Source organism: Sorex fumeus, unplaced genomic scaffold (genome assembly GCF_029834395.1).
Source record: "Sorex fumeus unplaced genomic scaffold, SorFum_2.1 ptg000019l, whole genome shotgun sequence".
Classification (NCBI taxonomy): domain Eukaryota; kingdom Metazoa; phylum Chordata; class Mammalia; order Eulipotyphla; family Soricidae; genus Sorex; species Sorex fumeus.
The window spans coordinates 6,803,242-6,827,962 of NW_026606076.1; the positions used below are offsets into that span (position 1 = coordinate 6,803,242).

Consider the following 24,721-nt stretch of genomic DNA (forward strand, 5'->3'; position numbering starts at 1 on the left):
CCGCACAGGCATCCACACCCCCACGCAAGCTCTAAGGAAATAGATGCTTTCTTATGCTGTGAGACTCATGGTGTTATTAATACAAGTGAACATAGAGCAATCAGTGCAAGATATTACTACTCATGCTACTCTGTCCATTATCCACTGTCCTCCCGTTGTTCATCGATTTGCTCGAGCGGGCCCAGTAACGTCTCCATTTTGAGACTTGTTACTGTGTTTGGCATATTGAATACATCACAGGTAGCTTGCCAGGCTTTGCGGCGCGGGTGAGATATTCTCGGTAGCTTGCTGGGCTCTCCAAGAGGGGCAGAGGAATCGAACTCAGGTCGGCCATGTTGGCTGCATGCAAGGCAAACGCCCTACCACTGTGTTATCGCTCCAGCCCTATCCCAGCTAATTCTCCTTTTAAGTATGATATATGACAGTGGAACACAAGCCTGTATATAGCGGGTAAAATTTCTATCAAAATGTAAAGTATGTTTTGTTCTGACATTGTTATGTTGGATATAGTCTGTCCAGGCCATCACGAATCCAAAAGCATTCCCTATTTTCCACAGATTATTTTGCTTCTTATGCCCAGGAAAGAAGGGTGTAGGAGGCACAAAGCCACCTCCATGCCACACTATGCCTATATTAGAGTTAATTATAATTTGGGACAATTCAGAGCCTTGTATTTATTGCTCCTCAGTTCAGAACCTTGTTAGTTCCTTTTCCCCAGGCTGAGCCCACTGGTCTCCAATCAATAATTTTCCCATAAGGAGAATCAATATAGATTCTAGCTTTTTCTCCTCTATACTGCTTCCAATATAGCCAATTTCCTAATTCAGTAACTCTAGGGAGTTCACATACAGGCAAAGACGGTAGAGTATCATAGTTTTCACTTCCCATATCTAAAAATCCATTTGCGGGGCCGGAGCGATAGCACAGTGGGTAGGGCATTTGCCTTGCACGCGGCCAACCCAGTTTCAATCCCCGGCATCCCATATGGTCTCCCCAAGGACCGCCAGGTGTAATTCCTGAGTGCAGAGCCAGGAGTGACCCCTGAGCATCGCTGGGTGTGACCCAAAAGGCAAAGAAAAAAATCCATTTGCTGAGAGCAATAACAATGGCTTTTTATCAGATTTAGTAGAATTGTGACTTTCAGCCATCCAATATTGTATGTGTGTTTTTAAACAATGACTCCCATTACCAACGCAGATAGGCATCCCTTCCACCCCAATAACATATTCAGGAAAATTTGTGCCTTCTTCTTTGGGTTTGATTGGGCCTCTATCATCACATGGGCCAGGCAGCCAAGATGTTTCATTAGTGTAAATAGGTGTGGATTGTCCTGCCATGATACTCCCCTTAATAAAGGCGGGTTAGGAAGGTAGGTCCAGGATGTCATGTTAGTTGTCAAGGGACTTACCAGCATCATAATTAGTGATGACATAGCCAGGAAGAGTGTCTATGGTGTTCTTGGGGTCCAGGTCAATATCAGCATTCCTTCTGCTTGAGATGACAGTGCCTTCAATTGTTCCCAGGTAGAGTACTTTGCATCCTGAGTTCGAGGGAGAAGACTACGAGGTATTCTGTCTTGTTCATCAAGGGGTAGTCTTTTCATTCTCTTCTCCACTTGCTCCAGTGGAGTGGACATTTATTAATTTGAGCCTCTTTGAGGGGCACCAAAATTTTTCTTTATTTGTGAAAACAAAAACAAAGCCTCTTCCTCATTGCATGATATTTACAGGGACCCACGTATTAGTAATGGGATTATTATAATATGCCCTTTGGTAATTATCGGAGGGGTTTCCTTCACTTCTTGGGAATTTTCCTCCGTATGCTGTTTTTGGTCATTATTCCAATGTATTTCAGCCACAGTTTGAGTTTCAATTAAATTTAAAAAATGTTTGGGCTGAAGCAATAGCATAGAGGGTAGGGTGTTTGCCTTGCATGTGGCCGACCCAGGTTCGATTCCCAGCATCCCACACCCACATCGTCCCTTGAGCACTGTCAGGAGTAGTTCCTGAGTGCAGAGCCAGGAGTAACCCCTGTGCATTGCCGGGTGTGACCCAAAAAGAAAAAAGAATTAAGGTAAACAGTGCTCTAGCTATTTGTTTCCAGGGATTACCAGTATATATTCCCCTTTTTTGTTTTAAAAGCATGTCCTTTAATGTCCTGTTAACTCTTTCAATTTTTGTTTGTCCTGTACTATTGTATGGAATGCCTGTGATATAGATGACATTATATGCTTTAAAGAATAATGACAATTTTGAGGAGGTATAGGCAGGTGCATTATCAGTTTTAATTGTTTGAGGGACACCCTTTGCAGCAAAGTCCTCCAGAAGGTGTGTTATTATTGAATTTGCACGTTCAGAGGTTAATGCCATTGCCCATCGATAATGGGAAAAGGTATCTATAGATTGATGTACATACTTACGTTTTCCAAATGCTGATACGATAGTTACATCCATCTGCCATAACTGATTAGACCCCAGTCCCCTGGGATTAGTACCCAGTGGCATATAAGGGGCATTGATGACATGACATGTAGAGCATTGTTGCACAATTTCCTTTGCCTGGGCTTTTGTCATTGAAAAGTTTGTTTTTAAAGCTTTAGCATTGGGGCTGGAGCGATAGCACAGCGGGTAGGGCGTTTGCCTTGCATGCAGCCAACATAGCCAACACAGGTTTGATTCCCAGCACCCCATATGGTCCCCTGAGCACCGCCAGGAGCAATTCCTGAGTGCATGAGCCAAGAGTAACCCCTGAGCATCGCCGGTGTGACCCAAAAAGGAAAAAAAAAATAATGCTTTAGCATTCTGATGATGTATCTTATGAGAACTTTTTGCACAATCCCCTGCCACCGCATCAGGCTGTGTTCACCTGGGCCCCTCGGAGGAGAGCGGGTTGAGTCGCCCTCCCCACCCCAAGCAGAACTCCGGTAGCTGAAAACCTCCAAAACCCAGCCAGTCATGCTCAAGGCCACTCTCCACGTGCTCTGACGAGCCTCACGCACCAAGGAATCGGCAGAGGAACCCAGGTATGCAGGACCCGTGGCTGAGATCTCCAAGCCTGCTTGGATCAGGGCTGGGCCTCCTCCACCCAGACCCCCAGTTTTCCAGTAGCTTCGCAGTCACACCCACAAACTACCCCCGGCACCATGTAATCTCATCAATGGCCAAGATCCAGAGACTATAAAAACAAAGCTCCCAGAAGAGAGCGAAGCAGAATCTCCTTTTTTCACATGGCAGAGCCTGGCAAGCTACCTGTGGCATATTCGATACGCCAAAAACAGTAGCAATAATAGGCCTCATCTTCCTAACCCTGACAGGGACCAATGGAGACATTATTGGTACCCGCTCCAGCAAATTGATGAACAACAGGATGACAAGTGATTATAAGTGAAGTGATTAATTTATCAGCCACATCATTCCCATGGGCCACAGGCCCCTGCAAGTTGGAATGTGCACATATGTGGGTAATATATAATGGATGAATTCTAGCATGCAAAAGATCCTGTAATGTTTTAAATAGTACTATTAACTCATTCTGTGTCAGAGGAAGAGCAACTGTAATTAAATGCTTTATAGTCCAAGCTGCATACTATGAATCAGTAACGATATTTAAGGCTTCCTCAAAGTCTTGTAATAAGCAAATTATGGCATACCATTCATTTTTTTACAGATTTATATGGAGTATCAATTTTACATGTTAAGGAAAAATTAGTATAAACAGCTTTACATTGATTGTTAGCATCAGTTTTTTAAAAAGTAGGAGCAGAAGGAATCGGTCCATTTTTAACTGTATTTGGCAATATCCAATTTGTAAAACTAAAAAATTGAAACATCAGGGCTGAAGAGACAGCACAGCAGATAGGGCATTTGCCTTGCATGCGGCCAACCCGGGTTCAATTCCCAGCATCCCATATGGTCCCCTGAGCACCGCCAGGAGTAACTCCTGAGTGCAGAGCCAGGAGTAACCCCTGTGCATCACCAGGTGTGACCCAAAAAGAAAAAAAAATTGAAACATCTTATGCTTAGGAAAGATGTTATGAATTATTCCCAAGTAATTAGTACAGGCAATTTGCCAATCCTCATTTAATCCCCATAATGTTTTATTTGATCATTGGTTAATGGAACTATTATCTCTGCAGGGTCTTAACCTATTGTCCGCAGCGCAAACGACCTTTAGATATAATTTTAGATATTTTTAGTAATATATGATGAGAGAGTTTTATCTGCCTTGTTTGGAAGGAAACTTCATTCTACTATAGTATTGCCTTGTATCAATATTCCAGTAGGGGAGTGTGAAGTATGTAATACCATCAGGCTGATTTTAGAAAAAGGCATAAATCTATTTAATTGAACTTGTTGCACAAATTGTTCTATTATGCCAAGCTCCTGTTCTGCTTCCTTTGTAAGTTCACGGGGGCTTGTCAAGGCAGTATTGCCTTCCAAAGTGTGAAATAAATTTTGTAAGGCATAAGTTGGAATTCCAAGAGATGGTCGAAGCCAATTAATATCCCCTAATAATTTCTGAAAATCATTTAATGTTTTTATATTATCTCTTATAATTTGTATCTTTTGAGGAATAATTGTTGTTTCCCAAATACCAAATACTAGGTATTACCAGGGAGGCATTTTCTGGACTTTTTCAGAAGCTATTTGTAAGCCCGAGATTCTAATTCATTAAAGGTCTGTTTTTATATAATTTTTATGCCCTGTTCTGGTGGGACAGGCAGCAATAGATCAATCATGTAATGAATGAATTTGGCATCTGCAAACTTTTCTAAGGGCTGGTTTACAAAATATTGACACATTATCGGGCTATTTATCATTCCTTGAAGCAATACAGTCCAGTGGTATCTTTTACTAGTACTCTCATTATTTAAAGAGGGAAAAGTAAAAGCAATTTTTGGCATATCATCGGGTTGCAAGGGAATGGAGTAAAAACAATCCTTAAGATGGATAGTTATTATCCTCTTATGTTGAGAAATGAGAACCAGATTAGGAAGGCCCAGTTGTAATGGGCCCATTGGTTCCAATATACTCATTAACTTTTTGTAGATCGGTCAACATTCTCCTTTTTCTGCTTTTTTTTTTTTTTACTTACAAAAACCAGGATATTCCATGGGCTCTGACTAGGTAGGACATGACCCTGTGTTAATTGTTCCTTAACCAATTAATGTAGGGCAGACAGTTTTTCCTGCTTTAAGGACCACTGCTCAACCCAGACAGGGTCTACTTTTTCCCAAGTAATGGGAAGAGTGACTCAGGGTGAAAATTTTTTACAAGCAGTGGCCCCTATCAAAAACGTCTTTCTATGGACATTTTAAAAAAAATTTTATTAGGGGCTGGAGCAATAGCACAGAGGGTAGGGCGTTTGCCTTGCACGCAGCCAACATAGCCGACATAGGTTCGATTCCCAGCATCCCTTATGGTCCCCCTGAGCACTGCCAGGAGCAATTCCTGAGTGCATGAGCCAGGAGTAACCCCTGGGCATCACCGGCTGTGACCCAAAAAGAAAAAAAAAATTATTAGTGAGACACCATGAGTTACAGTTGTAGACTTACAAATTTTTGTGCTTGGGTTTCAATTATACAATGATCAAATACCCATCCCTCCACCAGTGCCCATTTCTCACCACCACAGATCCCAGTATCCCTCCTAATTCCCCATTATTCTAGTAAATCTATCCCCCATAAGGTGATAGCAATGTCTGCAATATATGGTTGTATTGTAGCCACTGCGTCATCTGGACCAGTACACGTTAAAACATTAACATTTTATGCACATAAGTTATCACACCCAAACCTGAAAAAGTAGCATTCACAGAACATTTTTTCCATTCCTGCGGCCAATGGTGTGAGGCAATAAATGACACATCTGTTCCCAAATCCACCATGCCTTCTATTCTTGCCTTCCCTTCGAACATCACCATTAGGGATGGATGAGTTTTTGTTATAAACATTTGCCAGTAAATTTCCGAATTGGTGCTTCCAAAAACCCCTTCTCTTTCCTTATTTTGGTGCTTTCCTGGAATATATGGCAACAGGAGCTGTGCAACTCTTTCTCCTTTTAATAATTTTATTGGTACCATTACCAATATCATGATATGAATTTCTCCTGTGAAATCACTATCTATAACTCCAATGTGGGTATTGACACCCCTACAGGTTAAGCTACTCCTTCCCAATACTAATCCCACTGAACCTTTTGGCAAGGGGCCATATACATTAGCTGGCACCTTATGTACAATTTTAGGTTTAAAATGAAAATCCTGAATAACCAATATATCTCCTGCAGCACTGCCTTCCGTAGTTCTCTTCAGGTCTGCATGAGTTAATTTTTTGTGTGTCAGCTTCTTTGCTGACTGCTTCAGAACTATAGGTGGTTGCTGCCTTTTGGATATTGGGGGGAGGAGGGTCTTATAGAATACCAGAGGGTAAAAGTAGACTGTTTAATTTTTGATTCCCAGATTGTTGGGGGAGGCCCGGGCTAAGCCCTGCTTCCCGTTTCCCAAGTTATCAGAAATGGGATTTCCAAATTTATCTTTTTTTAGATCTACATTCATTAGTCTAATGTCTGCCTTTCCCACATCTAAGGCACATACCAGGAGGCTCCCCTTTTTTGGCCACAATTAAGTTTGCGGCAGTCCCTTTTTAAATGTCCAATTTTGCTACACTTAAAGCATTTCATTTGCATTCCTTCTTTGAAGGCTAAGGCTATCAGTTGGGCTTGATGAGTTGGAGATCCTATGTCCCTAGAGACTCTAATAAAGTCATCTACGGTATCTTTCCCAGACGCCTTGGCCGACTGAATAGCCTTTCTGCATTCAATATTAGCATTCTCTATAGCCAATGTGGATAACAGCATATCTCGAGCCTCTTGATCTTGGATTGTTCTTTTTAAAGAATCCCCAAGATGGGTCAGGAAATCTATAAATGGCTCAGCATTCCCTCACACTATTTTTATGAAGGAAACAGAAGGTTTTCCTGAAGCATCATTGAGCTACCAGGCTTTAAGACAGATTTTTTTCAATGCAGTCAATATGGTTTCAGGTATTGAAAACTGAGCATCTGTCCTGCGCCCGTTAATTGATCTATTGCTACTGGGGCATTGGCGGGGAAGGCATGTTCTCTTAGCATGTTTCTCAGCCTCCTCTTTCCACCAAGCTCTAAATTGTACGTACTGAGGGCTTTCCAAAATTGTATTGGCCATATTCTGCCAATCATTAGGTATCATAGTATTGGTTTCCACAAAAGCTTCCAAGATGCCCATCACATGGTTAGAATTAACCCCATAAGCGCTGGTGGCTTGTTTTAGCATTGAAAGGAATTTAAAAGGATGGACTCAAAATTCACCTCCCACTTTTCTGCATCATCATTAAATGTGCGTCTCACGGGGAAGGCAACAGTGCGGCTTCTCCCATGTTTTGGGACAATTTTGGCAGAATTTTCAAGCATGATATTCTGTAACTGCTGAAATTACAAATCTCCTTGATTTCCCTTTTACTTTAATCAGTTCTTCCTCTAAAGGGGGGGGGGGCCTGAGGGTTCCAGCGGCAGGTCACTCACGATGTCTGGCACCATTATCTCTCTAGGTGGATATACCTGTTTTGTTCCCATTGTTTTTTTCTGCATCTGTGCAATTTTTTGCATGATCTTCTCTAACCATTTGCTAACCCTTTCAATATCTTCACAGTCCCTAATTCGGCCTAGATCTTTTTCACCACTAGATGTCCCTATCTCTTCATCACATAAGCGAGTGCCGAGTTTTTCATCCAGTTTTTCCTCCTCATCCTCGATAATAGGCCGAAAGGCAGTAGCCATGCATTTTGAGGCAGCAGTGTCATCACACATTATAGCAAGCAGGACACAAGTGTTGCACATACATACAGGTTTGATCCCCCAATATCCCATATGGTCCCAGAGCATAGCCAGGAGTGATTCCTGACATCACCAGAAATAATCCCTGAGCATTCATTGCTGGGTGTAAACCCCAAACCAAATCAAAGTCAAAAAATAATAATTTGATGACCTGGTGCAATAGTCTACAGTTGGCAACAAATCATAGAGGAAAAATATATATATATATGCCTCTCAGAGAGCCCGGCAATCTACCGAGAGTATCCCGCCCACATGGCAGAGCCTGGCAAGCTACCTGTGGCGTATTCGATATGCCAAAAAACAGTAACAATAATGGGTCTCATTCCCCTGACCCTGAAAGAGCCTCCAATATGGCAGCATTAGGAAAGACAAGTAAGGAGAGGCTGCTAAAATCTCAGGTCTGGGACGAATGGAGATGCTCAAGTAAATCAATGAACAATGGGATGACAGTGTTATAATGATACAGAGGTGCAATAGTACCAGGAGTAAGGCACTAACCTTTTAAGCTGTCAGATGAATTCAATCCTCAGCAACGCCATGGTCCCTAAGCACTCCCAGGAGTAATCCTTCAGCATAAAGCCAAGAGGAATGAGGACTGTATCCCCAAAACAAAGGAAAAACAAACCAAACAAAGACACTGAAGTTATGTGTAGTACAAGAAGTAAACTGATTTAACAATGGAAGGAAACTATTTAGAGAGCCTGAGCAACAATCCAGCACCTTAGGGAGCTTATCATCCTGGGTGGATCCCAATCACCCCACAGAAGAGTCCCACAAACACACAAAGAGTGATTCCTGAGTACAGAGATAAGAGTAAGCTCTAAGTATCCCCAGGTGAGCATCATGAAGAAAACCATGGAAGAAACTACAGGAACAGCTACCACACAAATGTCAAACATCCTGGCCCATTGGAATCACACATACAGTTGAACAAACAGCCATGGTTTGGCTCACTGGAGTCATGACAGATTGGGTTTGTCCAGATACAATCAGCCCCATACTGCTCTCACCAATGGTCCGCGGGTGCTGGTAGGTCTCCAGCATCACATCCCTGCAGAGTTTCCTCTGAGAGGTGTCCACGCACATCTACTCTTCCGGGGTGAAGCTCCTGGCCACATCGGCGGTCACTATGTCCTGAGTCAGCACGCTCAGGGATTGGGAGCTAGTGCCTATCCCCATCCCATTCATTCCCTTTGCTGTGAGGCCAGGACCCGAGGGCCCTAGGGTGTCTCAGGGCCTTTCCACTCAGAACCAGTCTCCATGCGCACTCCTAGCTGATGGGCCCCAGAAGTCACACTAAGGGAACCTGGACCTGCTCAAGTGAGAGGATGCTATACTAGAAGGTTGTTGGTGTCAGTCTTTGATGACCGCCCCAGGACTAATTCTAGCACCACTGGTCCAGTGAGCACTGCAGAGAGTAACACCTGAGCACAGACCCTGGGACCCATTAGAGGGTCCCTGGGTGCAGCAAAATCCACTGAACACAGATCCCTGTACCTCCACAGCCCGTGATCACTAGGGATGAGAACATGATAACCCATATCCAGAGAGCGACTCAAAGCTGTGTGTGGACATGTGTGCCTATAGGAAATCACAGTTCAGGGTCATCCAAATCCCTCTCAAAACAGGTAAAAGTGACTTTATCCCAACACCTAAACTGGACTCAGATATCGTTTAGGTCACCTCCCTGGGACCAGTGCATGCCCGGAACTGCACATACAGCAGTAAGCGAACGTGAGACTGTGTGACTGAGCAGGGAAGGCTCTTCAGAGAGGGAAGGACAAAACAGAGATAGACATGTCCTGGGGCCCGAGTCATTGTAGCTGCCAGGGCACATATGGGACCAGCACACCCCTGGGGTTCTGATGCCTGTCAGGTGGGAGTCCAGAGCACAGAACCAAGAGGACTTACTGAGCATCTTCACTATGCACAAAAATAAACACAAAAGAAAACAAAGGAGCAGGATGGGTTTAGGGACAGCACATAGAGCTGCCGATCCTGTGTTCCATATGATCCCTGATGCACTGCCAGGTGCAATGCTGGCGTGCAAAGCAAAGAATGATTTTGAGAATCACTTGGTATGCACCCCCAAATTAAACCAAAAAAAAAACCCTAGGGGCCAGGTTTGGACCCCCAGCAATCCGTATAGTTGCCAAGATCAGTCAGGAGCGATCTTTATGCACTGAGCTGTGAGTACTCCTTGAGCACCACTGGGTCCAAATACAACAAAACAAATGACACAAAAGTGGCTTCAAACAGCAGAGTGGGGCGCTCCAATCTGAAGTCTCATCCCAGGGATCTTTCCTGAAGAAACTAGAGAACCGAGGAAACCCGTGTGTTCATGTCACTGCCTCGTGTCATTCTGTCACTCCCCTCCAACCTGGGGAGAGTTTTTCAGAAGGTGCATCACCATTGTCTCCCACCTCTGTTGTTCTGAGGATCAGCAGGAGGCTCTGGGCAAAGACCTGGAGAAGTCAGAGCAGTGGGTGAGAGGAGCACTTCCCCGCCTCCCCACCTCCTCTGACCAGCCACACCCTCAAGCACCAGCTCACAGACCCACCTTGGGGAGACACTGTCAGACGCCTGTCTCCTCTGCAGATGCAAAATGTGTTGGTATCTGTCTTGCCCTTCGGGACAGGAGCTATGGGCCCAAGCTACAGAGGAGGAATCGGTAGCCTTCAGACTCCTCCCTGGACCCCACAGAAAAGTTCCGAGAAGCATAGCCAAGGGCTGACTCTGAAGTCAGGAGCTCCTGCGTGCCAGCAACAGGCCTGCCCTGGGGAACCATAGCCTGGAATGTGGCTCTGCCATGGAGCAGTCACAGACTTGAAGTGAACAATCCTTCAGTTACATTCTTGTAGGGAAGACAAGGACACGAACCTGCACTCTCTCCCGGGGACCAATGTCATTTCTGGACCCAGGTGAGCCCAAGGCACAGTCCTGCTCTGCCCCACTGGACCTGAGCCCATCTGGGTCTGAATCACTCTAATCCGGAATCAGCACATCTGCATGAGCCTCATCCAGCACTCACTCCTGTTGTGCAGGAATATATTTGAAAACTGCACAAACAGCCGGTTGTATAGCAAAATAATCCAAATAACCAGCGAATTAGCTAAAAACCATAGTATGAACTGTGTCTGACAGTAGGAACTTCTTGAGTGAGTCTACTTTATTTATTTATTTTGGCTTTTGGGGGTCACACCCGGCGATGCTCAGGGGTTACTCCTGGATCTGCACTCAGGAGTTACTCCTGGCGGTGCTCAGGGAACCCTATGGGATGCTGGGAATCGAACCCTGGTCGGCCGCGTGCAAGGCAAATGCCCTACCCGCTGTGCTATCGCTCCAGTCCCGTGAGTCTACTTTATACTGTAAATATTCTCTCTGTGGGGCCAGGGCGATATTGCATTGGATACAAGTACAATACTCAGGTACCTTGGCCGCTGGCTGCAGTGATCCCTGAGCTCAGAATCAGGTGTAAGGCCTTAGCACTATAGAGAGCAGCCCAAAACACAGCAACAACAAAATGGCAACTCTAACGAAGCAAAACAAACAAAATAGAACTCATGCGCAAAGACAAATTCTAGCGAGAAACATTTGAAAAGTCAAACAGTGGGTCCTTAAAACCCCATTTTCCAGCATTTCCATGGTTTTCCCTGAATCTTACTTTTTTTTTTCCTGTTCTCACATGTTTTCTGTGCACATGTATATGTGTGTTTGCATATGTATGTGTAAATGTTTCATGTTTGGGCCAGAATTGGCAGTGCTCATGAGGCATTCCTAGGTTTGTACTCTGGATTCACTTCTGGCAAGTCTGGGGGTCACTGGAATGCAGGGGACAGAACCCAGGTTGTCAATGTGCAAAGCAAGTGCCCTATTCGCAGTACTGCTGCTCCAGGTCTTTCTAAGTAAATTTCTTCCCAAAATACCAGGAGTAGTCCCTGACCAAATCTCCCCTTTCCAACAAAACACCAACTATCTTCCTTAAGGAAAAAAAAAAAAAACAACTAAGTGCTTTACTTGCAAAATAGCTGGGGGTCGCCTGATCAGAGAGAGATGAAGAGTGTAGGGTGGGGGTGGTGCTTTGCAACTTGACGTGAGGGAGCAGAATTCCTGATGTGCCAAAAAAAAAAAATTATTGTGGTTCGACAGACAGTACCATGTATAGGGTGCTTGCCTTGATGACCTGATCAATCCTCTGCATCTCATATGGTCCCCCAGCACTGCCAGGAATAATACCTGAGCTCAGAGCTAGAGTAAGCCCTGAGCATCTCTGGGTATGCAACCCCCCACCCACCCCTACCCCTCCACACACACACACACACACACACACACACACACACACAAACCCAAATAACCAAAAAGCCCCAAAAGTAAATTTTCATTGGCAAAACCTGACCACCTGTAGGTCCATTCCCCTCACATAACCCCGGTCCATCACTGCAGCCAGTGAAAAGGATGGATAGCAACAGGGTCTCGTACCATTAGCAGGGCTGTGGTTCTGCCCTCAAAGTGAACCTAAATGTTCTACAGTAGCGATATTAGGGCCAAAGACTCCAACAGTGGGTCAGCTGCACCCCAAGACCACAGCCCTGCGCTCAACCGCCATCCACCTGCCACTGCCTCATCGTGGAGCTGGAGGAGACCCTAGCCGCAGGGGTCCTCCGGGATCACGCACTCACACCCGCGACCCCGGCTCTCCAGTACAGCCCCCACCGCACCCTGCAAAGTTCCACATCCTCCTAAAGCCTCTGCAACACCTCCGAACCACCTGGGGAATGGGGACGAAGTGAAAAACAAGCGCAAAATCACCCCCCAATCTGGCCCGGCCCACAGCTCACAGTGCGGAGATGGAGAGGCACGGGGCTGCTCTTGTCCTGCGACAGAATCGGCCTTCAGGGTCCCCCTTCCACACTGACCACTACTTGTTCCTTCTCCCAGGTAGCGGGCTGACCCACCTGTCTGGGTACAGGCCAGAAAATGCGCCAGAAGACCGTGTCTGTGATGTCACACCACACCCATTCCACTATGGAACCTTGAAAGAGCCAGGCACCCTGCGCTGACAGATATTATGCCCACCCAGGTGAATATGTGCTACAGGGGGGATGGGCTCAGATAAAGGAGTGGAGAGGCAGATGCTGGAGTGGCGGTCACACAGTGGGGGCTGGGGGTGAGAAGTGCCCTTATCTCGTACTGGTCGGTCAAACATTTAACCAATGTTCTCGCACATTAAGTCCATCAGGGAAAACGCAAGTGAGTTGATTCAAGGTAAAACAGGCTGGTAGGTTGTGGGTAGGGCACAGGACAATGAGTTTCTTGGGGAAGTCACCAATCAAGATGGGTGAAAGCAGGGACTCCAAAGCTAGGCCTGGAGATGCAGAGAGGAACTGGCCCAGAAAACTGGAGAGATTGGACAAGAGCAAGGGCACTGCACAGTCAACGCTCTATCCCTTGACAACGTGCGAGCAGTGGCACTTGGCACACAATTTCCAAACCAGAGTATGAACCAAGAGGAATAGTCCGGAAGCTTGACACTTCCACTGAACTTGGTCATCCTGAGTCATTCCCAGTATGCCAAATAGTGGCTGAATAAAACCTAAGAATTGCTAGGTATGGCCCCCCAAAAAGTATATTTGAATAAATCCCAGCCTATCGACCCATCTTAATGAAGGGATACATTTAGTGGAAGGGCAGCAAACCATACAGTTCACTATGTAGCCTTACTTGGTCTCTTGGACAGATCTGAATTGTTTTTATCATTCTGGTTACTACTAGATTGTTGGGTTTTAACTGCTTCTGAATGCAAGTTTTGTTTTCTCCTAAAACTACTGAAATGATGAGGGTGGGGTCCAGAAATGTGGTCACCTTTATTGTAAGGAATCACAGCCTGCTGAGATGGCTGGAGCTTGCGGGTTCTCCCAGGTTCCCAACATTTGTAAAATATTTAATTCCTGTAGTCACTCTCTTCTTTTCCAAGAAGTTGCAAATGTCTATGAACAGCAAAATTCATTTAAACTGCCTCTAACCACCCTATTAAAGAGCCATACCAGGGCCATTTTTATAAGATGATACTTTTCTGGAATATTTTTCTTCAATGCTTAGATCTAAGAAAATATAAACATAAAAAATGCAAAAATGGGCCGAAGCGATAATACAGCGGGTAGGGCGATTGCCTTGCACTCGGCCGACCTGGGTTTCAATTTCCGGCATCCCATATGATCTCCCAAGCACCGCCAGGAGTAATTCCTGAGTGCAAAGCCAGGAGTAACCCCGAACATCACTGGGTGTGACCCAAAAAGCAAAAAAAAAAAAAAAGTGCAAAATGATACAGCCCATAAAGCGTTTGCTTTCACAAGGCTGACCTGGATTCTAAGTCCAGTACCCCATTTCCCACCTCTCAGGTGTGTCCCTGAGCTCAGTCAGTGTAAAGTCTGAGCACAGTAGGGTGTGGCTCCCCAAAACATAATACAGGAATGCCTGAAAAATGAAGATTTGCACGTTTTTCCAACTTCAAAGGATTCACAGAAGCATTGTGTTTGATCTCTGCCATAAATTCCCACAAACTTGGGCCTCTGAGCCAAGTTAGAGAGCAAAGAATGACAGTACAGTACAGCTGGTAATGTCGTCACCTTGCTCCTGGGTTCCATAACCAAGACCCATTATTTACAAATTAACATAGATGTGTAGTCCAAATGCCAGGATACTGGTATGGCTGCAGTCAGGATGATAATCACCAAGTGCCTTTCCATGATGATACTGTCATGGGAAGCTTGTCACACACTAGCAGGACTATTTCCTTCTTAGGTGTACTTTTGTAACACCCCTGACCACCTTGGCCAAAGCATACTTGTTTTACTGAGGGGGTCTGTATTGACCTTACGGACTGTTATTAGGGGATCAAGTCACCTAGCATAAATTTTACTGTATCTACCAAGCCTGGAGGGAAATAGGAAGGCCTTCCCACATTATTAACATACAGATTTCTCTCGAGTGTGCAATTTCATATGAATTCTAAGGCCTGAAGACAGAGTAAAGGCCTTTCCACATGTGTGACATTTATGAGGTTTCTCTTCAACTATGAACTTTTCTGTGCTTAGTAAGATACCAAATTACAGAGAAGGCCTTCCCACAATCCTTACAAATATAAGGTTTCTCTTTAATGTGTGTTTTCTTATGACTACAAAGGTTTGAGGAATGAAAATATGTCTTTCCACATTCCTCACATGCAAAAAGTTTCTCTCTAGTATGAAAACTCCTATGCTGATGAAGGCTGGAAGTGCTACTGAAGGCCTTCCCACACTCCTTACAAATATATGGTTTCTCTCCAGTGTGAATTCTCCTGTGTAAAGTAAGTTTTGAGGATGTGCTAAAGGCTTTCCCACATTCCTGACATACATAAGGCTTCTCTCCAGTATGAGTTTTCAGATGCTCAGTAAGGACTGACCGATGAGTGAAGGCCTTTCCACAAGCCTTACATTTATGAGGTTTCTCTCCAGTGTGAATTCTCCTATGAACAGTAAGTCCTGAGGATGTGCTAAAGGCCTTCCCACATTCCTGACATACACAAGGCTTCTCTCCAGTATGAATTCTCCTGTGATTCAAAAGGCTTGAAGAATAAGCAAATGCCTTCCCACATTCCTTACAGATATACGGTTTCTCTCCAGTGTGATGTTTCTTGTGTGTACAAAGGCTTGAGTAATAAGCAAAGACCTTCCCACAGTCCTGACATGAATATGGTTTCTCTCCAGAATGACTTTTCTTGTGACGAGAAAGGTTTGAGTAGCAACTGAAGGCCTTCCCACAGTCCTGACAAGCGAAAGTTTTCGTTCCTGTATGAATTTCCCTGTGGACACTAAGTTGTGAAGACAGGGTAAAGGTCTGTCCACATTCCTCATATGCATGGGGTTTCTCTGCAGTATGAAGTCTCCTATGTGTAATAAGGTTTGAGGGGGAAGTGAACGCCTTCCCACAGTCCTTACACATATCCAGTTTCACTCCACTGCGGATCTTTGTACTATCATACCAGGAAGTTGCCTGACTCAACTTTTGTCCTCGCTGTTGACAATCCTTGGGATTCTGAACACTGTGGCTTTCTAAGGGAAGATCAAGATGCTGAGAACATGGGAAGGCTCCCCCACAATAGTTACTCTTGGATGGGTTCAGTCCATGGTGTCTTTGCTTGTTGGCACGTTTGCGTGACTGACTCACTATAAATGGTATTCCTTTTCCACAATCCAGGGGCTGCCCCACTGAGGGAGTTTGTGTCCTAAAATTGAGGACAACAGATTGTGAGGAGCATTTCCGAGAGGAGGGCTTCTTCAGAGTGAGGTCACTCTTTCCATTCTGATCACCTTCAGAAGATATACCACCTGTCTTGGCATCCTCATGGGTATGAGGGCAGGACTGCTCACTCGAGACTTTGTCACAGTGCGCAGGATCAGAGACATTCCACCTGGGCTGGCTGCTTCCCTGTAGAATAGGAGAGGAGGATTCCAATTACTTTGCTATTCCTTGAGTCTCCCTGTCAAAAGAAACTAATGCCGGCAGGTTGGTTTCTAACATTTCCATCACAAGGAATGCAATTCCTGACATGTGAATGGCTTTTCCATGGAAAAGCTAATGTTCCTACATGGTGGATTCACAAAACAAAAGGATACAGGGTGATTAAGCTGTCAACTCAATAAACAGATACATTAAATGGAAATAAGTCCCCTGTAGAAAACCGAAGTAGTTTCAAGCAAAATAAAATACACCTGTGTCCAGTTCGGTTCTAGCTCAGTGTGGAGCCAGTGAAGCGTGTGTGAAGGCAATGCTGCAGCCACATACAGACAAGAAGGACCAAGGATCCACTGAAAACATCTCACCACAAGTTGGTTCCTCGCCCGGATCAATGCATGTTTTTTTTGTTCTTCTTGTTTTGTAGTTTATTTCATTTGAGGGGCCCACACCAAGCAGTGTTCAGGGATCACTGTTAGTGAGGCTCTGGGACCATATGGGGTACTGGGGATGGAGCCCAGGTTTCCATCCTTGTGTAAAATAAGTCCCCTTCCCATTGTACTATCACTAGTGCCAACAAACCAGTTCTTTCAAACAATTAAACTTGTGCTTACTTTCAGTGGAATGAAAAATTACAGTATTTCTTACATATTAAAGATAGGAGGAATTGGGGCTGGAATGATAGTACAGTGGGAAAGGTGCTTGTGTAGCATGTGGCAGACCCAAGTTTAAGCCCTGGCATCCCACGGGTACCCTGAGCACTGCCAGGAGTAATTCCTGAGTGCAGAGCTAGGAGTAACCCCTCAGCATTTCTGCGTGGGAATGAAAAGGAGGAGGAGGAGGAGGAGAAAGAAGAAGGAGGAAGAGGTAGAAGAAGGTGGAGGAGGAGGAAGAAGAAGAAGGAGGAGGAAGAGGAAGAAGGAAGAGGAAGAGGAAGAAGAGGAAGAAGAAGAAAAATATCTTTAGATTTAAAATGACTGATTTTAGCACCCAGTGAGACTACAGACCCTCTACTCCCAGCATTAGGCTCCAAAGTTCCTCATGCAATGCCCAGACTTTCACCTTTCAAGTCACAATCAGTTCCCGCGAGCTACCCCACCGGCATAATATTTATATTCAACACGCAAATCATACCAGCTCACTCCTATTCAGAGACCCCATTCTCAAGTCAAACTGCTGCAATGCCAAATCCTGAAGCTGCAGCTTGAGTTCTGAAATCAAACACAATACAAAACGGAAGAATTAGTGATGGAACATATTTCAGTGAGATCCACTGCAGGGATTGATGAGAGCAGCTTGGGAATTCACAAAATGACTTTTTGTGTTTTGTTTTTTTGACCAGACCTGGTGTTACCAGGGGGGACCATATCGGATGCCACGGATTCAATCTGAGTCGAACATACGAAAGGCAAGTAAATAGTACTTTGCTGTACTATCACTCTAGCTCAAATTAGCCTAGTTATGGGCTCACTCATTCACTGTTTAAAAAGAAAAGCAAAGATATTCTTAGGGAGTTATAGAAAACAGCAGGTAGGGCATTTGCCTTGCATGAAGCTGACAGGGGCCGATCCCTGGGCACCACCAAAAGTAACCTCTGAGAACTGCCAGGAAAAAACTCTGAAAATCCCCAGCTCAAAATTGAAACAAAAAATTTCAGTTCATATTATGACAAAACATACTATTGATCTGAGGGCAAAGAAAAGCATGACAGAGAGAGCAGAGAGGAATCCAGTTGATCCTGAAGAGGGCATGCAGACTTGGGAGGCTGTACAACCAGGCTGGTAAGGCAAAAACTTGAGACAAGGGCCATGAATCCCACGGACTATTCTACATGCTGGACAGATGAATCACTTAAATCACTTAATCCCCATTATTCATCGATTTATTCGAGCGGGTGCCAGTAACGTCTCCATTCATCCCGGTTGCGTGCTAGCGTAACCCAATGGTATCTGTTCGTTCTAGGAACATGCAGAGCCTCAAACCGATCATTTAGGGTCTTGACGAAGAAGTCTGACCATCTTATGGGTGGGCGTCCACGTGATCTTTTGATGTCCCGTGGAATCCAATCGGTAATGGCTCTAGTCCAGCGGTTGTCTGTAAACCTCATTACGTGTCCAGCCCATCTGATTTTTGATGTCTTGGCAAAATGAAGAATAATGAAATGAATGAAGACAGATGAAGAATAATGATAAAGCCAAGAAAGTAAGGCATAGGATCATTCCATAAGGGACAGTACAATGGAGTGAGGGGCAGTGTGAGTGCAGCACAGTCACCTGGATACAGGAGCCCGAAGCCCCCGGTTCAGCAGTGTGATTCACACACGCTCAGGGAACTGACACACTGCCCAGGGCCCCAGCCAGGGAGAGTTCACAGACACTCACCTGCACACACGCCTCTCCTCCCCAGCCTCAGGGCTCCTCTTTCCAGCCAAGAGATCACTTCAGGCTTCACCCCTGAATGCCCTGCATCCCACAGAGATAAAGCATACATTAGTGACAAGGAAAAGGTGACAGGTCAACCCTATGTCCCTAATAAAATCAGGCAAACTCCTAAAAAGATATGAACAGAATCTCCCAGATTGGAGGTTATCAGAGAAATAAATCCCAGGTTTTAGTTTCAGAGTGAAATTGAGTCAGACAGAAGTTTCCCAAGAACCACTGAAAGTGAACCCAAGCACTGAAATAAAACAACGTCTGATGAGGTGAGGCCCTAAGAAAGAAATGAACGTGTGGTCGTAGGGATAGTTCAGCATGAAGGGTACATGCCTGACACACACATACGTGTTTGTTCCCTGGCATCCATACAGTTCAATAGTACTGCCGGGAGAAATTCTTGAATATATACCTAGGAGTAATCCCTGAGCATTGCTGGATATAGCCACCTAACTAAATCAAAACTGAAGAAAAAAAATCCAAAGAAACAAAAAAAAATAAAGTTGAAGGCCAGGTGCAATAGTACAGTGGGTAAGATAAGCCTGTGAATTAAACCACAGCACCCCCGTGGGTCCCAGAGCACTGCCAGGTGTGATCCTTTAGCACAGAACCAGGAGGAATGTGGACTGTGGCCCTGAGTCAAAACCCAAAGTAAAACCAAAACAAATACACTGACGTGAAGGGTAGAACAAGATGCAAATTGATTTAGCAATGAAGGAACTATTCACAGAACCTGAGTGACATACAGTGTGTAGGGTGCTTTGCCATGCACAAAGCTGACCCAGTAATAGCTGACAATTGCCTAGTACAGCCAAATAACAAAAACAGAAAACAACAAGTTCAAAAAAAGAATTATCCGTATAGCTGATCGCTGTTAAAAATCCTGGCCTGGGGCTGGAGCAATAGCACAGCGGGTAGGGCGTTTTGCTGCCGACCTGGGTTCAATTCCCAGCATCCCATATGTTTCCCAGGAGTGATTCCTGAGTGCAAAGCCAGGAGTAACCCCTGAGCATCCCCGGGTGTAACCCAAAAAGCAAAATAAATAAATAAATAAAAAATAAAAATCCCTGGGGCTGGAGCAATAGCACAGTGGGTAGGGCGTTTGCCTTGCACGCAGCCAACATGGCCAACACAGGTTCGATTCCCAGCATCCCATATGGTCCCCCGAGCACCGCCGGGAGTGATTCCTGAGTGCAGAGCCAGGAGGAACCCCTGAGCATCGCCGGGTATGACCCAAAAAGCAAAAATAAAATAAAATAAAAATCCTGGCCTGTCAGAATCACGGCCCCAATTGAATACAGCCCAGCCCAGCCCAGCCCCCAGGTGCCCACATTGGTTCGTCCAGGCAGTCGGCACCCATGCTGCTCTCACCAACGGCTCGCAGGTGCTGGTAGGTCTCCAGCATCACGTCCCTGTACAGCTTTCTCTGATCGGCGTCCAGGCACATCCACTCCTCTGGGGAGAAGCTCACAGCCACATCGGGGAAGGTAACTGCGTCCTGAGCCAACACACAGGGGAACGGGAGTCAGGGCCCAACTCTACTCCATTCCCAGGCTGTGAGGATGGGACACCTCAGGACCCTTAAGGGTCTCTGGGCCTCTCTCGAGAGAGAAACCAGCCTCAATTTCTTTCTCTCCATGCGCCTCCCTAGCTGACGTGGAGAAATCACTCCAGACATTACTCTAAGGCAGCCGGATCTGTTAAAATATGAAGAAGCTAAACAGGAAGGTTTCTGGAGGCGCCAGTCTTGCACACAGCCACCCGCAGGCCAATCCCAAAACACTGGTCCAGTGAGCACTGCAGAGTAACAACTGAGCACTGAACCAGCAAGATCAAAAGCCCATATCCCTCTTCTAGCGATGAGAAGGGGACACTCGATGTCCAGCAACCAACTTAAAAGTGTATGAGGACACATGTGTATGTAGGACTCGGAACTCACCATTCAGGGCTGCCCCAAATCCCTGTCGAACCAGATGGAAGTGTCTTTGTTTGGTTGGCTTTTTGATTATCCCCTGGTGATGATCAGGTGTTCCTCCTGGCTCTGCACTCTGGAATTACTATTGCTGGTACTCAGAGGACCATATGGGATGAAGATGATTTATCCTGGACCGTGCAGAAAATGCCCTAGCGCTGTGCTAGCTTTCTGGCCCCATATAAAAGTGTCCTGACATACAACACTTCTGGCGATCCTGTCTGGCTCCCTGGGACCAGCGCATACAGGAGCATGACACTGTGTGACTGAGCAGACGAGGCTCTCAAGAGCAGGATGGACAAAATAGGGGAAATGTCCTGGGGCCAGAGTCATTGCAACTGTCAGAGCATATATGGGGCCAGCAGGCCACAGGGACCTCTATGCCATTCAAGGATGATTCCAAAATACAGAGCCAACACAAAGCCCTGAGAAGCTCCACTATGGGATAACAACAAAAACAACAGAAAACAAAACAGCAGGATCAAGTATTGTTACAGCGGGTCCAGGGTCAGCAGGTAGGACTGTCAACCCCCACTGTCCCATATGGTCCCCCAAGCACTGCAGGTGCAATGTCAAGTGCAGAACCAGGAATATACCCTGAGAATCACCAATGTGAATCTCCCAGCACCTCACAAAACAAAGAAACTGAGGAAGTCAATCTTGTACCCACCACAGCTCGTAGGGTTCCCAAGACCTGGCAGGAGTGCTCCTTGAGCACTGAGTTTCGAGAACTCATTGAGCACCATTAGGTGTCGCCTCCAACCCAAATACAACAAAACAAACAAAGAACAAAGTGGCCTCAAACAGCAGAAATTCGGACCCTCAGGCCAGGATCCACATTCCAAGTCTCCTTTCTCAAACCCAGAGACACACAGCCCTGGAAGCCTGTGAGCTCCTGTCACCGCATCATGTCGCCACATCATTCTCCTCCCACCTGAGGACAGTGTGTCAGATGGCGTGTCACCATCGTCTGCAGCTTCTGTAATTCCTGAGGATCAGCAGGAGGCTCCGTGGAAACACCTGTAGGATAATCAGAGCCATGAGCACCAGAGAGGAGCACAACCCCTGGCCCTGACCAGAAGTCCCAGCATCGGAGCAGACAGGATCTGGCCAGCCTCACCCTTAGGCACAGTTCATAGACCCACCCAGGGAGACACTGCCAGATGTTCCTTCCTCTCCCGAGGACACAGAAACGGCTGAAATCCAGGCTGCCCATCACTCTCAGGGTAGATAAGGCAAGTAGCTGACCTGCTGTCCTATCTCTCAGACCCTGGGTCCACTCTAACTGAAAACGTTATAGTATTTAAATAGAAATGTAGCAGAATAGATGACAATATTTAGGTCCTGGAACCAGAGCAATAGCACATAGGGAAGGGCAGTCGCCTTACTCATAGTTACCCCCGCATCCCATAAGGTCCCCAAAATCCACCAGGAGTGATTCCTGAGTGCAGAGTCAGGAGTAAGCCCAGACTACTGCTGGGTGTGGTGCCAAACCAAAAACAGACACAAGAAAAAAAAATGTGAGTTGTGTACTGAGTAGAAAAAAGAACATCTAATTTCACAACTTTCTGGACTTTACCCAGTGCAAAAGATTCTTTATGATGGTCACAGGGATAGCACAGAGCATGGGGTGCTTGCCTGGCACATATTTCAACCAAGTTTCAATCCCCATCGGCCCAAAGGGGTCCCAAGCATTGCATGGGGTGATCAATGAGCAGAACCTTCTATTTCAGAGGAGACCTCAAGGAGCAACCCTTGAGTATCACCAGCCATGGCCTCCAACCAAAAATAAACCAATAAATTTGGGGGCTGGAGCTATAGCACACTAGGGTATTGGCCTTACATTTGGCTGACCTGTGTTCAGTCCCCAGGACCCCACTGAGTACTATAAACAGGAACCACAGGGTATGACCCAAAAAACAAATAGAAAAAGTAGAATTTATTAGTCAACCCCCACCAGCCCACTTTGTAAGACACAGGTTTGGGTTTTGGGGCCACAAGTGGAAGAACTTTGGGCTTATTCCTGCGGTGCTTCAAGGACCCTGTGTTGTGCCAGGATTGTCCCATGACAGGCTGCTTGCAAGTCCAGGGCCTGTACTCCTGACCTATCTCTGACCCAGGGATTCATATTCTATATAAATCCTGTGAACCCTGTGATATGACACAGATTGGCAAGATGAGGGTCCAGGGATGAGGCCCAGAGGGTAGAGACCATGACAGGGCTGCTGGCACCTGGCAGTTGCCAGTATGACTAAGGCCGTAGCACAAGCTGCAATTTTAAAGGTTCCAAGGGGCCAAGAAGAGAGACCAGTGGGCAGGGCACTTGCCATGCATATGGCAGACTCAATTTCACATCCTGAATCCCCAAGGAGTGATCCCTGAGCACTGCTGAGTTTGGCAGAAACCCCACCTCAACTCCTCTAACCTCCCAAATAAAGCCAAAGAGGAAGTTATCTGCCAACAGCAGAGATGTGAAATCTAGCAGTATAATCTCAAGGGTCAGTTATTTGGTTTGTTTTTGTCTGGGGGCCACACCTGGCGATGTTCAGAGCTTACAGGCCAGGTTTCACAGGCTACACGATTTTATTCATTGGAGAGTGTGATTTCATGTAAGAAATATAAGAGGGGAAGTACACTTGACCCAAAAGAAATCTTATTGGTGAATTTTGCTCAGAGACTTCAACCCCTTCATTTTCCTCCTGACAGGCTCTTGTTGAAAGTCTTCCAGAATGTTCACACCTGAGAACTTCTAATGAAGGTATGAACAGGAGGGCAGGAAAGAGCTCACTGGGCTGCAGCAGATGCAGGCTAGCTGGAAGCCCAAGGAGCCTTTTCTGGTACCTTCACTAAGCACAGTGCAGGGCGCAGCCCTCATGCACTGACACGTGTGGCCTGAAATCCCATCCCACCTGATCCCCAAGGAGTGAGATAAAAAACCCAGGGAGAAAAGCTCAAAGAACAGAGCACCTGCTTTAATGGTGGGGGATGTGGCATCTCAGAGACACATGGACAGAGGGGCAGAGTGCCTGACCATCTCCAAATTAGTAGCAAAACATGAAAAACAAAACAAAAAGGCAGAAGAGAAGCCCAAAACTGCCCAAAAAAGTACTTAAAAAATGCTCATGACAAAAAAAAACGCTCAAGACAAATCCTGGAGTGAGTTTTTTGGGGGGGCAGGTTTGTGGGAGACACCCAGCAGTGCTCAGGAAACCCTACGGGGTGCTGGGGATCGAACCACTAGGCCACATGCAAGGAAAGTTACCTGTTTCCTCTCCTACTACTCCAGTCCTTTCTTTATTATCTTTTGTGGTATTTGGGTCACTCCTCTCGATGCTCAGACAATCCCATGGGGTGCCAGGGGATCGAATCCAAGTTGGCCCTGAGCAAGACCAATGCCCTCCTGGCTGTACCCAGAGAGTAAGACATTTAAAACCTAGTGCAGTTGGTCCCTGCAAACCCCGTTTCTGCAAGTACTCACCTGAACAGAAGGGGGAGCCTCTGGTCTGGGAGAAATGGACAACGGGGGATGCTCACAAGCTTGACAGGTGAAGCAGAAATTCTTTCTCTGGAAAAAAATAAAATCATATAGAGTTAGCAGAGATAATAGAGTTGACAGGGTCCTTTTCCTTCAATCAGCTAAGCTGAGGTAAATATGTAAAAGTACATAGGTATGTAAACGTAAAAGTACATTTCTCCACCCCAGCACTGCCAGGAACTATGCCTGAGCTAAGATCCAAGAGTAAGCCCTGAGCACTTGCCAGCTGTGGCCCCAAAACTCACTGTATCACCACTGTCATCCCATTGTTCATCGATTTTCTAGAGAGTGCCCCAGTAACGTCTCCATTTGTCCCAGCCCTGAGATTTTAGCAGCCTCTCCTTACCCATCCTTCCCAACGGTGCCTTATTGAAGGCTCTTTCAGGGTCAGGGGAATGAGACCCGTTACAGTTACCCCT

The 24,721-nt window shown here is 45.8% G+C and overlaps 2 protein-coding genes across 3 annotated transcripts in view; both read right to left on the bottom strand.

Annotated features, from left to right (window-relative positions):
• LOC130022486 (zinc finger protein 560-like) overlaps positions 1-24,721 on the bottom strand; it is a 131,498-nt gene that overhangs the window by 66,696 nt on the left and 40,081 nt on the right. The window lies entirely within an intron of this gene.
• LOC130022101 (zinc finger protein 253-like) lies at positions 14,282-24,345 on the bottom strand. Of its 2 annotated transcripts, XR_008792261.1 has the most exons (7): positions 24,246-24,345; positions 21,702-21,787; positions 20,167-20,293; positions 18,745-18,825; positions 17,498-17,574; positions 14,743-16,336; positions 14,282-14,690 (listed from the first exon to the last, which is right to left on the bottom strand). XR_008792261.1 is itself a non-coding variant. In XM_056112832.1 (6 exons), the coding sequence occupies exons 2-6, from the start codon at positions 21,732-21,734 to the stop codon at positions 14,939-14,941; spliced, it is 1,716 nt and encodes a 571-aa protein (XP_055968807.1). In that variant the 5' UTR covers positions 21,735-21,787; positions 24,246-24,345; the 3' UTR covers positions 14,282-14,938. The 2 variants fall into 2 exon arrangements, 1 of the variants encoding a protein (XP_055968807.1); XM_056112832.1 differs by having other exon boundaries at positions 14,282-16,336.